The 14110-nt window shown below is 43.5% G+C and overlaps 1 protein-coding gene across 4 annotated transcripts in view; it reads left to right on the top strand.

Annotated features, from left to right (window-relative positions):
- LOC144670078 (CD276 antigen-like) overlaps positions 1-14110 on the top strand; it is a 347132-nt gene that overhangs the window by 231134 nt on the left and 101888 nt on the right. For all 4 annotated transcript variants that reach the window (XM_078532477.1, XM_078532476.1, XM_078532475.1 and 1 more), the window contains exon 5: positions 11435-11569. In XM_078532477.1, the coding sequence (XP_078388603.1) occupies positions 11435-11569 (135 nt within the window). The remainder of the gene's footprint in view (positions 1-11434; positions 11570-14110) is intronic.

The following is a 14110-nucleotide window of genomic DNA, read 5'->3' as shown; positions in this document are numbered from 1 at the left end:
GGATGACAAGGTTATGTTTAGGATCAGCCCATGGCTCAGTGATAGCACTCTCGTTTCTGTGTCAAGAAGGTTGTGAGTTCGAGTTCCGCTTTGAGAGAATTGAGACCACAAACAAGGCTGACCTCCCCAGGTGCAGCACTGAGGGAGTGCTGCACTGTTAGATGTGCCATCTCGTGAATGAGATGTCAAACCAAGGCCCCATCTGCACTCTCAGGTGGACGTTATTTGAAGAAATGCAGAGTGTTCTCTCTGGCGTCCTGGCAAATATTTCTCCCTCAACCAACATCGCAAAAACCGAAGGTTTGGCCATTATCTCATTTCTGTTTGTGGGAGCTTGCTGTGCACAAATTGGCTGCTGCGTTTCCTATATTACAATAGTGACTCCGCTTCAAGCAAAGCACTTCATTGGCCGTAAAGTGTTTTGGAAGGTGCTGAGGTTGTGCAAGGCGCTACATAAACGCAAGTCCTTCTCTTTGGGAACCTTAGGCTCGCTGTTTAAAAGTTTTAACAATGGCGTGGATCAATTTATTGAGCCAATAACATAGTGAACTCTACGGGGTAAAACCGAAGGATGTTAGTACTTCATTGGCTGCAAAGCATTTTACTATGTTGTAAGGTGCTATATAAATGCAAGTGCTTATGACATTCTGTTATGCCACGCCTGCCCTCTGTTCTCAGCTCGCTGCTGCTGCTGCTTCCTGGGCCCTGCGCTTGTGCTGTTTTGTCTGGTAGCTGCTGGGTTTGGCTCACTCTTGCCCCCACCACTTCTTGCCCTTCCTTCACCTGTTGCTCTGCTTTGCCTGTACGATCCTAACCAGTTTCCATTACAGCACTGGTCCAGGTTGTAAACCCTGACTTTCAAATTTGTGCTTCTTTCCTGAGTGACCTTTATGGGCAGGAAGAGCTGGGCTGCTCCTCCGAGCCCAGCCAGAGCCCCTTTAGGTTATTTTGTTCTACACCTTCTAATTGTCCTGTGGCCTTGTGGCGCAGTGGGTGGCGTCCCTGCCTCTGAGCCAGAAGCCCCAGGTTCAAGTCCCACCCCAGGACTAGATGGTCAAGGGAGTTGCATTTGTAATGGGGCCAAACAGGCTGATTATCGGCCTGCAAATCCTTCCAGTATACCTGAGGGCAGGTGGCAAGAGTGGGAGAGCCTCCTGGTCAGCCGAGCTTGATGTGGAGCGGCGCCCCTCGGTCTATAGCCACAGGCTGGCAATCTGTTGCAGGAAAAAACTGGCCATGGAAACAGACATAAGCATGTGCTGTGTCTGCCTGGTGCCATGTACCACTAGGCACAGGGAAGTTCTAAGATTAACCTCCCTGTGCCTGATGTGCAGTTGGCCATTAACAATGGGGAGGTGCACGCCCGTCTTGGCAAAGGGAATGTGACCTTGGCATGATGCCCTTACAACTTGGGAGGAGGTCCTGGACTTCTTTGGTCACCGCAGAGTGAGACCTACCTGACTTAGACATGCCAGCTTGAGGGTTAATGGGCACTGTTGTGGGAACACTCTGCACTTAAGCCATGCCAGGTGCACAGCGCTGCCACTGAGCATTAAGATAATGGAAGGAAGCCAACCCTGATTCGAATGGTTTAAATTTGCACAATCCCTGGTGTATGACTGCCAATGTTATACATGAACACCTTGGGGCCTTGTGTAGATCACAGACTCCACCAGCTGACCAGAGCGCTGCTGCTTATTGACTAGTCTGCTTTACTCCTGCTCGTGTGCCTTGGCTTCAGGCATAGGGTCAGTAATGCTGATTTATCGCAGAGAGAAGGAGCAGAGGCTGGCATTTTGAAAAGTGGGAACACATCCAAAAGCAGATTTAAGAGAAACCTTGTTTGAATTTTAACTAAGTCAATTTCAGTCTGAGCCAGGGTTTCAGTTCACTTGGGGCATTTGGCTCTTTGGTGTACAGAACTGAAGACAGAACAAAAATGTTCTGCTCAACATTTGAAGGCCAAAGAAAAATCACCCACTACCAAAGAGTTAGTAGCACCCTTGAAATATTAATCTCACCACTGACAAAAAATCCATATTGACAATCTCTAACCAACCATTAGCTGTGAACTGTAAATAAAGAAAGAACTTGCATTTATATAACGCCTTTCACAACCTCAGGCCATCCAAACATTCCAGAGCCATTGAGGTATTGTTGAAATGTTGTAACATGGGAAACATGGCAGCCAATTTACACACAGCAAGCTCCCACAAGCAGCAACAAAAACAGAAAATGTTGGAAAAACTCAGCAGGTCTAGTAGCATCTGTGGAGAAAGAAACAGAGTTAACGTTTCAAGTCCGTATGACCCTTAGGCCTCCACAGGAACCAAAGTGAAAAGAACCTCATTTTGAATTCGTAAGGTGAAAATACTTTGCCTGGTGTCTGGTTAAGCCTATACGTTGCCTTAATGGAGACTAGTTTGGGAATTTGTTAAATGTTATGATAGTAGTAATTTGTAGCTGTGTATATGTGTTTAATGTGTTGTAACTTAATAAAGTGTTTCACTTAGTTTAATATAAAACCTCTCGAGAACTGGTGGTCTGATTCCTGAATTTAGAGTTGCATTTCAAACATGCCACTTAAAAATATAGGTTATGACAGTTGTTTAAAGATTCCCTCTGGGATTTTTAAATTACTCAGCTTCACCAACTGCCGGGTTATAACAATTGGATTTACAAATACAAATTTAGGAATCAGACCACTTGAGTCATACGGACTTGAAACGTTAACTCTTGTTTCTCTCTCTGCAGAGGCTGCCAGACCTGCTGAGTTTTTCCAGCATTGTTTCAGATTTCCAGCATCCGCGGTATTTTGCTTTTATCCCACAAGCAGCAATTAAAGGTCCAGTAACCTATTCATTATATTATGGTGCTGGAGCTCCTCCAGATGTCACGACTCCGGCGCTGTAGTGCCGAGTGTTTATGAAATTTGAATTTAGTAAGCCTGGTCGTTTATGGGTTGGCAACAGGAATAAATAACTATGAAAGCTGTTTGAATTGTCATTGGAATGCAAAGGGCTCGCTAATGTCCTCTGGGGATTTGAACTTGCCACCCCTACCCGGCCTGGACCTGTTACGACTCCAGCCCCACGTGACGCAGGTTGACTTAACACTGTCTGAAGTAGGCCCGGATGATCACTAGGTTGTGAATACTGCCGCTGCCGCTTTCTCAGGGCATTTAGTTGGGGGCGGTCAATATGGCCTTGCTAATGCCACTCGAGTCCAAAGAATAAAGCAAAACCAATATGAGCAGCGATACACTTCAGAGTAAAGCTTCAGGCCAGCTTTATCTTAGGGGTGCCTTAGTTATAATAGTTAGTAAGGCTTAAATCATATTTAAATTGCCCATCAGTATGACTGGACGGACAATCAGAGTTGACCCCCCCACCCCTTGCCGTAGAAGCACATCAAGTGGACAACCAGGATCTCCCTGACCCAGTCACTTCTAGCTGAATCTAATTTCATGGTGGCATTTGGAGGATTAAGGGGTGATTTGATCAACGTTTTCAGGACATTAAGGGGAGCAGATAGGACGGATTGGGGGGAAATTATTTCTGCTGGTTAGGGAGTCTAGGACTAGTGGGCATGGTCTAAAAATTGGAACAAGACCTTTCAGGAGTGAAGTTAGGAAACACGTCTACATACAAAGGGTGGTAAAAGTTTGGGACTTGCTTCCCTAAACAACAGTTGATGCTAAATAAATTGTTAATATTAAATCTTGGGATTGATAGATTTTTGTTAACCAAAGGTATCGAGGGATTTGGGGCAAAGATGGGTATTTGAAGTTGCTCGTAGATCAGCCATGATCTCATTGAATGGTGGAAAGGCTTGTGGGACGAAATGGCTTCCTCCTGTTCCTATAGGAACATACAAACATACATATTAGGAGTAGGAGTAGGCCACTTGGTCCCTCAAGCCTACTCCGCCATTCCATTAGATCGTGGCTGATCTGATTTTAACCTCACATTCCTGCCTACCCCCGATAACCTTTCATCCCCTTGCTTATCAAGAATTTATCTATCTCTGCCTTAAAGATATTCAAGGATCCTGTCTCAACCATCTTTTAAGGAATGGAATTCCAAAGTCTCACAACCCTCTGAGAGAAAAAAACATTTCTTCAATTCTTTTCTAAATGGGCGAGACCTTATTTTGAAACTGTAACCCAAATTCTAGATTCTTCCACAAGAGGAAACATCCTTTCCACACTCACCCTCTCAGGATCTGTTATGTTTCAATCAAGTCACCTCTTACTCTTCTAAACTCCAACGCATACAAACCTAGCCTGTCCAGCCTTTCCTCATAAGACAACCCACCAATTCCTGGCATTAATCTAGTTAACCTCCTCTGAACTGCTTCTAATGCATTTACATCTTTCCTTAAATAAAGAGACTAATATTGTACGTAGTACTCCAGATGTGGCCTCGCCAATGCCTTGTATAACAGAAGCATAACCTGCCTGCTCTTATATTCAATTCCCCTCACAATAAATGATAACTTTCTATTAGCTTTGCTAGTTACTTGCTGCACTTGCATACTTTTGTGATTCACGCACTAGAGCACCCAGACCCGTCTGAATCTCAGAGCTCTGCAATCTCTCATCATTTAGATAATAACCCTCTTCTTTATTCATCCTGCCAAAATGGACAACATCACATTTCCCTACATCTTACTCCATTTGCCAGATCTTTACCCACTCACCTAACCTGTCTGTATCCTTTTGTAGCCTCCTTATGTACTCTTCACAACTTACTTTCCTACAAAACTTTGTGTCATCAGAAAATTTAGCAACCATGCCATCGGTCCCTTCATCCAAGTCATTTATATAAATTGTAAAGATTTGAGGCCCCAGCACTGATCCCTGTGGCACACCACTCATCACATCCTGCCAACCAGAAAATGACCCATTTATGCCTACTCTCGGTTCCTGTTAGCTAGCCAATCTTCTATCCATGCCAATATTCTACCCCTACACTATGAGCTTTTATTTTTTGCAATAACCTTTCATGAGGCATCTTATCAATTGCCTTCTGAAAATGTAAGTACATCTACTGGTTTGCCTTTATCCACAGCACATGTTACTTCTTCAAAGAACTCCAATGAATTGGTTAAACATGATTGCCCTTGTACAAAGCCTTGTTGACTCTGCCTGATTACCTTGAATTTATCTAAGTGCCCTGTTATAATGTCAGTAATAATAGCTTCTAACATTTTAGACAGATGTTAAGCTAACTGGCCTGTAGATTCCCGCTTTCTGTCTTCCTGCCTTTTTGAATAAAGAGTTACACTATCTATTTTCCAATCAAATGGAACCTTCCCCGAATCTAGCGAAGTTTGGAAAATTAAAGTTATCTCAACTATCTTACTAACCACCTCTTTTAAGACCTTAGGATGAAATCCATCAGGACCTGGGGACTTGTCAACCCACAATTTGCTCAGTACCACTTCCCTGGTGATTGTAATTTTCTTGAGTTCCTCCCTCTCTTCCAATTCCTGTTTACAACTATTTGGGATGTTACTTGTGCCCTCTATAGTGAAGACTGATACAAAACACCTGTTCAATTCATCTGCCATCACCTTATTTTCCAGTACTAATTCTCCAGACTCACTTTCTATAGGATCAGTGCTCACTTTGTTAGCTTTTTAAAAAATATTTATAGGAACTCTTACTATCTGTCTTTATATTTCTAGCTAGCTTTCTCTCATGCTCTAATTTTTACCTCCTTATTAATCTTTTAGTCATTCTTTGCTGAATTTTATATTCTGTCCAATCTTCTCACCTGCCATCCATCTTTACACAATTATATACTTTTTCTTTAAGTTTGATGCTATCTTTAACTTAGTTAACCACAGATGGTGGATCTTCCCCGTGGAACTTTTCTTTCTTGTTGGAATATATCTACTCTGTGTATTCTGAAATGTCCCTTTAACTGTCTGCCACTACATCTCTATCGACCTCTCCCTTAACCTCATTTGGCAGTTCACTTTCGCTAGCTCTGCTTTCATGCCCCCATAACTGCCCTTATTTAAGTTTAAAATACTAGCCTTGGACCCAGTCTTCTTTCCCTCGAACTGAATGTAAAATTCAATCATATTATGACCACTGCAACCTAGGGGCACCTTCACTATGAGGTCATCAATTAATCCTATCTCGTTGCACAATACCAGGCCTTGTAAAGCCTGGCCCCTGGTTGGCTCCAGGACATGCTGATCTAAGAAATTATCCTGAAAACATTCTATGAATTTGTCATCTATGCTACCTTTGCCCATCTGGTTGTTCCATTCTATATGTGAATTAAAATCCCCCCATGATAATCATCATACCTTTCTGACAAGCTCCCACCATTTCTTCTTTGATATTCCATCCTACCATGTGGTCACTGTTAGGGGGCCTGTACACCACTCCCACAAGTGATTCCTTGCCTTCATCATTTCTTATTTCTACCCAAACTGCTTCTATATTCTGATTCCCTGAACTTAGGCCATCCCTCTCTGTTGTGAGCTCATCTTTCATTAACAGAGCCACCCCTCCTCCTTTTCCTAACTCCCTATCCTTCCTAAAGGTCAATGTTCTCTTTATGTTCAGGTTCCAATCTATCCCGCCCTGTAACCATGTCTCTGTAATTAGATCGTATTTACTTATCTCTAATTGCACTATCAGTTCACCTGTTTTGTTTTGAATGCTACGTACATTCAGATATGGAGCCTTAAGTTTTGTCCTTTTATTATTTTTGTAACCTCTAGCCTTGTCTGTTGGTTTACTCTTAGACTTCTACTCTCTGCCCCTTCCTGTCATGGCCTGTTTATCATTTCCCTTCCTCTCTTACCTTGTCTCGACTCTTTGATATACCACATCTTCCCACATGTCCAAATGTTGAAGCAGTCAAGCCAAAACAGCTTTGAACCCTTACTTACTTATTTTGGGCCCATGCAATCTGCTGAATGGGGAATCCTTCAGCACATGTACACTCTGATCATGAACTTCAAACCGATTTGAACGCCAGTAGAAATTCCCATTGCTGTAACAAAACAATCGTCCAGTTTGTTGGTAACTTCTAAAGGTGAAGGATGCTGTTTTGGAAATTGGGATTTCTTTTTTGCAAGGTTGTTTTGCAACTGTGTTAATTTCCAAAATTGACTTCAAATTCTTATAAGTTGCCCACAAGAGGGACAAATAGTTTTTAAACGGTTTGACTTTGAGATTTTGAATAGAATGCTCGAGCAGTTGTACATGATGGCACTGTGCCTGATTTGCTTAGGGAGAACCCTGGCTTAATTAATGCAGAGCCGCAGACACCCACACACAATCTGCTATTATTTATGTGCCCCTGTGTGGAAGCTAAGGCAAGCTCCGAGCCTTAACACCCAGTGTCTCTGAGGGCACAGTGAAAAGCATTTAACATTTAAAAGATTTGCTTGGTGAAACCAAATGTAGGAATGGAGGGCTTGCCTTGTGTTGATGTGTGCCTTGAGTGGGAGACGATAGCTGGAACAACCTGCGATTATACACGGTTATGTGTTTGGGATTATCAGTAGTGGGCTAGAATGTGACAGGAATCATTTTCCAATATTTCTGTCTTTTTAAATTGTTCAGACGTTTCTCAGCATGCCTCATCATTGGCTTCTTTTATATCTGCTGTTGCAGAGATGCTTCAGTGTGATTTGGACAAGCTGAGTGAGTGGGCAAATGCATGGCAGGTGCAGTATAATGTGGATAAATGTGAGGTTATCCATTTTGGTAGCAAAAACAGGAAGGCAGATTATTATCTGAATGGTTATAAATTGAGAGAAGGGAATGTGCAACGAGACCTGGGTGTCCTCATACACCAGTCACTGAAGGTAAGCATGCAGGTGCAACAGGCAGTAAAGAAGGCAAATGGTACGTTGGCCTTCATAGCCAGAGGATTCGAGTACAGGAACAGGGATGTCTTGCTGCAATTGTACAGGGCCTTGGTGAGACCACACCCGGAATATTGTGTGCCGTTTTGGTCCCCTTATCTGAGGAAGGATGTGCTTGCTATAGAGGGAGTGCAGCGAAGGTTTACCCGACTGATTCCTGGGATGGCGGGACTGACATATGAGGAGAGATTGAGTCGATTAGGATTATATTCGCTGGAGTTCAGAAGAATGAGGGGGGATCTCATAGAAACCTATAAAATTCTAACAGGACTAGACAGGGTAGATGCAGGAAAGATGCTCCTGATGGTGGGGGAGTCCAAAACCAGGGGTCACAGTCTGAGGATATGGGGTAAACCATTTAGGACTGAAATGAGGAGAAATTTCTTCACCCAGAGAGTGGTGAGCCTGTGGAATTCGCTACCACAGAAAGTAGTTGAGGCCAAAACATTGTATGTTTTCAAGAAGGAGTTAGATATAGCTCTTGGGGTGAAAGGGATCAAAGGGTATGGAGAGAAAGCGGGAGCAGGCTATTGAGTTGGATGATCAGCCATGATAATAATGAATGGCGGAGCAGGCTCGAAGGGCTGAATAGCCTACTCTTGCTCCTAGTTTCTATGTTAACAGCAATTTGAATTTATATAGGACCATTAATGTTGGAAAATGCCCCAAGATGCTTCACTGGAATCTTACCAAATCAAATTCCATACTAAGTCACCAAGGGAGGTATTTTGACAGGTGACCAAAAGTTTGGTCAAAGTGAGGTTTTAAGGAGCATCATGAAGGAGAGAAGGGGATAGAGGCACTAATGTTTAGGAAGGGAATTCCAGAGTTTAGCACCTTGACTTCTGAAAGTATGGCCGTCAATAATGGAGGGATGAAAATTCCGGTTGCACAGGTTTTTATATAATTAATGGAAACATATACCTATGGGAAAAAGGAGCTGTTTGGAGAAAGTGCTATTTGTGTTTTCTGAGGCTAGAAGTGTGATTTTCACTGCAGAAGTGCCGCATTGTTGAAGGTGCTGCCTTTTGAATGAACTGAGAGTCTTGACTTATTGCTCCCATTGGCCATAGCACCATTTAAGGAGAGAACCCTCCCAGTACCTTGTGCTTCAGCCAACATCTTCCAAATCTGATTATCTAAGCATTCATTTATTTGCTGTTTATGGGACAGGTACTTTAAAAGGTGTTGCTAACTTCACATGTCACAGCGTAATGCTATATGATAAGTCAAGTATGTTTCTAATGCAGTGATTGATGATAGGGCTTTGTTTAGAAAAAGGAAGTGACCATTAAATTGACCAGCATTGTGAAAATAGAAAACTCTGCCGATGCATCAGATTAATTTATCCAGTGAATAAAGTGCTGGTTTGCATTAAACCGTATTGAGATTCAGATTTTACTTTGTCAATTGCCCCCTGTGCTTTGATATTTTCATTGATTGACAGGTAAGCCATCTGTTCAACCTTTGAAGAAGTGGAACAGATGGCCATTATCATGAAGAGATCTCAATGACTATAATGTTATTGGAAATTATTTTTGAATTGAAATTGTAGTAGGGTCTGTGTCTATGTGTGTGCCTATGTGTGGCTCAACTGGATTAAAGCCAGCTAGTCTGGGTGCTTTGATGTGTAGTAGTTTTGAGATGTTAATTAGATAAATGTAAGGAGGTAAAGTGTAAACTTGCATTTGTTGAATAAACCATTCAAAAAAATGGGTAATATCTTGCACCTAGTTGGGAGACACCAAGCAATGTGTTTATATTACTAATAAAATTAGTGGAATGAAAGGATTATTGTTAAGAGAAGTAAAATTTAAAAAAAAACCTAGTGATACAGTGAGAATTTACATTCAAAGGGGAAGCTAGGTATAAACAGAAAGGAGTCGTTTGTGTAAGGCAGAGGCATTTAAGATCTAACCAGCCTGTAAGCCAACAACTGTGTCTGCAAAGGAATCAATTTGTAAGGAACCTCATTTTGAATTTATAAGGCCAAATGTGCTTTGCTTGGCGTCTGTTTAAATTCTATGGGTTACTGTAGCCTTTGGTGAAGATTTACCTGGAAGTGACTAATTTGGGGATTTGTTTAAAAGTTATTATGGTAGTAATTTGTAGACATGTGTATGTGTTTATTTTTTTGTTAAATTAATAAATGTTTAATTTAGTTGTATATAGAAAAAACCTTGAGGCTCGGTGGTCTTATTCCTGAATTCGGAGCTGCATCTCAAACATACCAATTGAAAATATAGGTTATGACAGTTGTTCAAGTTTCTCTCTGGGATTTAAACAACACAGCCTTTACCAACTGCTGTGTCATAACACCATTAGCTCAGCAGGGGTTGTTGATACAGCTGTTGAGGGGACCTAGGGCTTTGTTTGGATTGATAGTTTTATGAGCTCCTAAAAGGATTTTATTTTTGTATGGCTGTTTCTTTTGACAGTTATTACAGGGCTGATGAGTTCTGGTGTATAGTGAGTGATTAGATCTGTGGTGTTGGTGTGGGGGGCAAGTGGGTTATGGGAAGGACATGGGGGATATGCAGGGCCAGGGGTGCATGGAGGAGGATATAGGAGTAGCAGAGGCATGGAGAATATTGAGGAGGTAGGGAGCATATGAAGAGGGAAGGGAGATGAGGGGGTGGGTGGACTAAGGTACCTAGAAAAAAGACATTCTTTCATTTGTGTAGCACCTTTCACAACCTCAGGAGTTCCCGAAGTGCTTTACAGCCGATGAAGTGCTTTATTTTTGGAATGTAGTCAGTGTTATAATGTAGGCAAGCTACCAGCCAACTTGTATGCAGACAGCAATGGCCAAATAAAATATTTTAGCGATGTTGGTTGAGGGATAAATGTTGGCCTGGACACCAGGGTGAATTCCCCTGCTCATCTTCAAATAGTGGCATGGGATCTCTTGCATCTACCTTAGAGGGTGGGCAAAATCTCCTAAAGGCTGCACCTCTGACAGTTCAGCACTCCCTCAGTACCCCACTAGAGTATCCGCTTGGATTATGTGCTCAAGCCTCTTGGGGTGGAACTTGAACCCAAGAACCCAAAAAGCGGGAGTGCCGCTGACTGAGACATGGTCGCCGACTGGTTCTGATGGCACTGATGAGGAGTGGCCACTTTTGGTGAGATGAAGGAAGGGAATTGGCCCATCAGAGATCAGCATCCTCAGTATTTGTTGATGCCGATAGGAGACTAGAGCAGAAGATCGGGAGACTGAGAAACTCGGCTATTCCAGGAATATGTATGACCTCATTGGGGATAGAGTTTAGTTTACACAGACTGTACAGCACAGAAACATTCAGTTTGACTGGTCCAGGTTAGCATTTATGCTCCACATGAGTCTCCTCCGATCCCGCTTTATCTAACCCTATCAGCATAACCTTCTATTCAAATTACAGGAACACTTTGACAAGGAATTAAACGTGAGCCGTCAGATGCACCGGCTCAGCAAGGAAGCCGTCACCGAGCTCCTCCACCTTACCGCTAACTTCTATCGCCCACTGATTTTCTCTCTGTATCTTTCTACCTCCAGGGCAGCATCTAAAGTTCCCCGCAGTTGCCTTATGGTTGACGATCGGGCTCTCCATCTGTCTGCTGGGGCTGCTGGCCGCCCTGGGGTTCGTGTGCAGACGGAAGATCCAGCTGAGCTGTGAGGAGAACGAGGCAGGTGGGTGCAGCGCCTGGGTGCCCCTGAAAGCCACGCGGCATCTCCCAGATCGGCCCCCTTGGGAAATTTCCTTGCCCTCCTTCCCGCCGCGAGCACTCTCGTTAATCGCTTGACGGGCACACCAATGGGTCGGCAGATTAACCCCATGCGCCTATTATCCACCACCATTTAGTGGTCACCTTAGTGATTCCCCACCACTGGGAGAAGAGCCATCACAAACTGTGCACAGTTTGTGATGACTCTTCTCCCAGTGGCGGGGAATCACTAAGGATTTTATATTTTATTTGTCTTTAAGCACGTCAGTTAATCTAAATAACTCCATCCTCTATTTCTCTAATGTGAAGCCAGTATGTTTGCTAAAGGAGATTGGATTGGATGTTAAATTCGCATTCGTTGGTGGGGGAGGGGGAGGGTGTATGTGTTGGGGTATATTTTAAAAATGGAGTACTTAAATGTGTTGTAGTCACTTCGACAAATGGGACCACAGGAGTCTCAGGTACAGGTCACGATCGTTTATTCGAGCAATTGTAAGGAGAGCACCATCTCAATGCAGCTTGAGACAGTGCTCTGCTAAACTACAAGTGTTCACCATATTTATACATTATTGGTCACGTACAAGAACTGTTTCCAGATTCCGATCTTGTCAACATATAGGTTTACATTAAACAGACAAGTCTCTGGTAACAGGTACATGCATCGTATGTCCCTATTTTTCACCCAGGCAGGGACCTTACCTCCTACCTAAACTAGGACCATCTGTTCTTCCCCTATCTGTTGAAGAGCACACTCAATCTTAGTTGTTATTGCCAATGCTCTGACTGCAGTCCGGCTCCCAAGGCCTTTCTGTTGTTTGCAGGCCCTAAGGCTGTGCAAGGTTCATCTGGTCACCTTTAACTGCCAATGTGCTTGGTAGCCCTGTTTGCCTGGAGATTTTAAGCCATTCATTCCTTTTCAATAAATTCTCCCTTACCATAAATTCTTATTTACTTTCTTCCCCCTAACAAATGTTTCACGTGAGGGGCAAGGCTGCTCAGCATTTGTGAGTTTCCGGGTTCGAACCAAGGGCCAGTTTTTGCTGCGGTGCTTTTTCTGACTGGCAGTGGCTGGTTTGAGGTAAATGAAGTGTTTGACTGATGTTGGAGATATTCAGACGCATGGACCATCAATCTAGCCTGGTGCAGCATGATTATAGACTGTGATATTAACCCGTTAACAGATGAAAAGTATCAAGTTATAGTACGTAAGTTATAAGGGGATGAGCTGACACAACCATGGTGTGGTCAACGTTACAGAATGTTGTAAATTATTTGTGGCACTGAAGCAGGTCATTAGGGAGGTCCTTGTGGCGCAGTGGGTAGTATCCCTGCCTCTGAGCCAGGAACCCCGGGTTCCAGCCCCAACCCAGGGGTGGAATTTCACTGCCCAGTCACAGCAGGGGCGGGGCTGTGAAATGCGGCGAGCTGCTCGATAGTCCATTGACCTCACCAGGACCGGAAAACCCCGCCGGTGGGAGGGGCTGTAAAATTCTGCCCGAGGACTTGATGGCCAAGGAAAGTGCGTTCATAATGTGGCCAAACAGGTTGATTATCAGCCTACAAATTCTCCCAACACGCCAACAGCAGGTAGTAAGAGCGGGAGAGTCTCCTGGTCAGTTATGCTTGATGTGGAGTGACATCCCTTGAGCCAAAGGCTCTGATGGCAGCTAGTGTCCTGTTCCAACAAAAACAAGCCATGGAAACAGACATACATAATGTATTTTGTCTGCCTCATGCATTAATTAGCAGTGGGGAGCTTCTAAATTTAACGAAGTAACCAGGGTGTTCAGCCCAACGAGTCCGTTCTTGTGTTTATGCTCCACACCTCCTCCCACCCCTCTTCATCTTACCCTATCAACATATCCTACTATTTACCCTGCATGTGTTTATCCAGCTTCCCCTTAAATGTATCTATGCATTTCACCCTCAACCACTCCCTGTGGTAGCAAGTTCCCCATTCACACCACTCTCTGGGTAAAGAAGTTTCTCCTGAATCCCCAACTAGATTTATTAGTGACTAACTTGTATTTATGGCTCCTAGTTCCTGTCTGGCACACAAGTGAAAATGTCTTCTCTACGTCACCCTAGCAAAACCTTTTACAGTCTTGAAGACCTCTATCAGATCAGCCTTCAGCCTTCGCTTTTGTGGAGAAAAGGGCTCAATTCTTCCCGATAGGCATGACCTGTCAGCTCTGATATTGTTCTAAATCTTTCTTGTATCTTCGCCACTGTTTCTATGTTCTTTTTAGAATCTGAAGACAGAACTGTTCTTTGTATTCCAGATGTGGTCTGGCCAAGCTTCCATGCAAGTTTAACATAACCTCTCTACTGTTCTGCCCCTCTTGAAATGAACCCCAATGCTTTGCCTTATTGACCTACGTTGCTACTTTAGGTGATGTTTGTATCTGTACCCCTGGATGCCTGTGTTCCACCAGCCCATTTAGGGACCTCATGATTATCCTCTGCTCCCCTCCAGTTTTCTTCACTCTTGCCCTGAGCTAGCATT

Source organism: Cetorhinus maximus, chromosome 30, assembly GCF_964194155.1.
Source record: "Cetorhinus maximus chromosome 30, sCetMax3.hap1.1, whole genome shotgun sequence".
NCBI lineage: Eukaryota > Metazoa > Chordata > Chondrichthyes > Lamniformes > Cetorhinidae > Cetorhinus > Cetorhinus maximus.
This window is presented reverse-complemented; position numbering and strand designations above follow the sequence as displayed.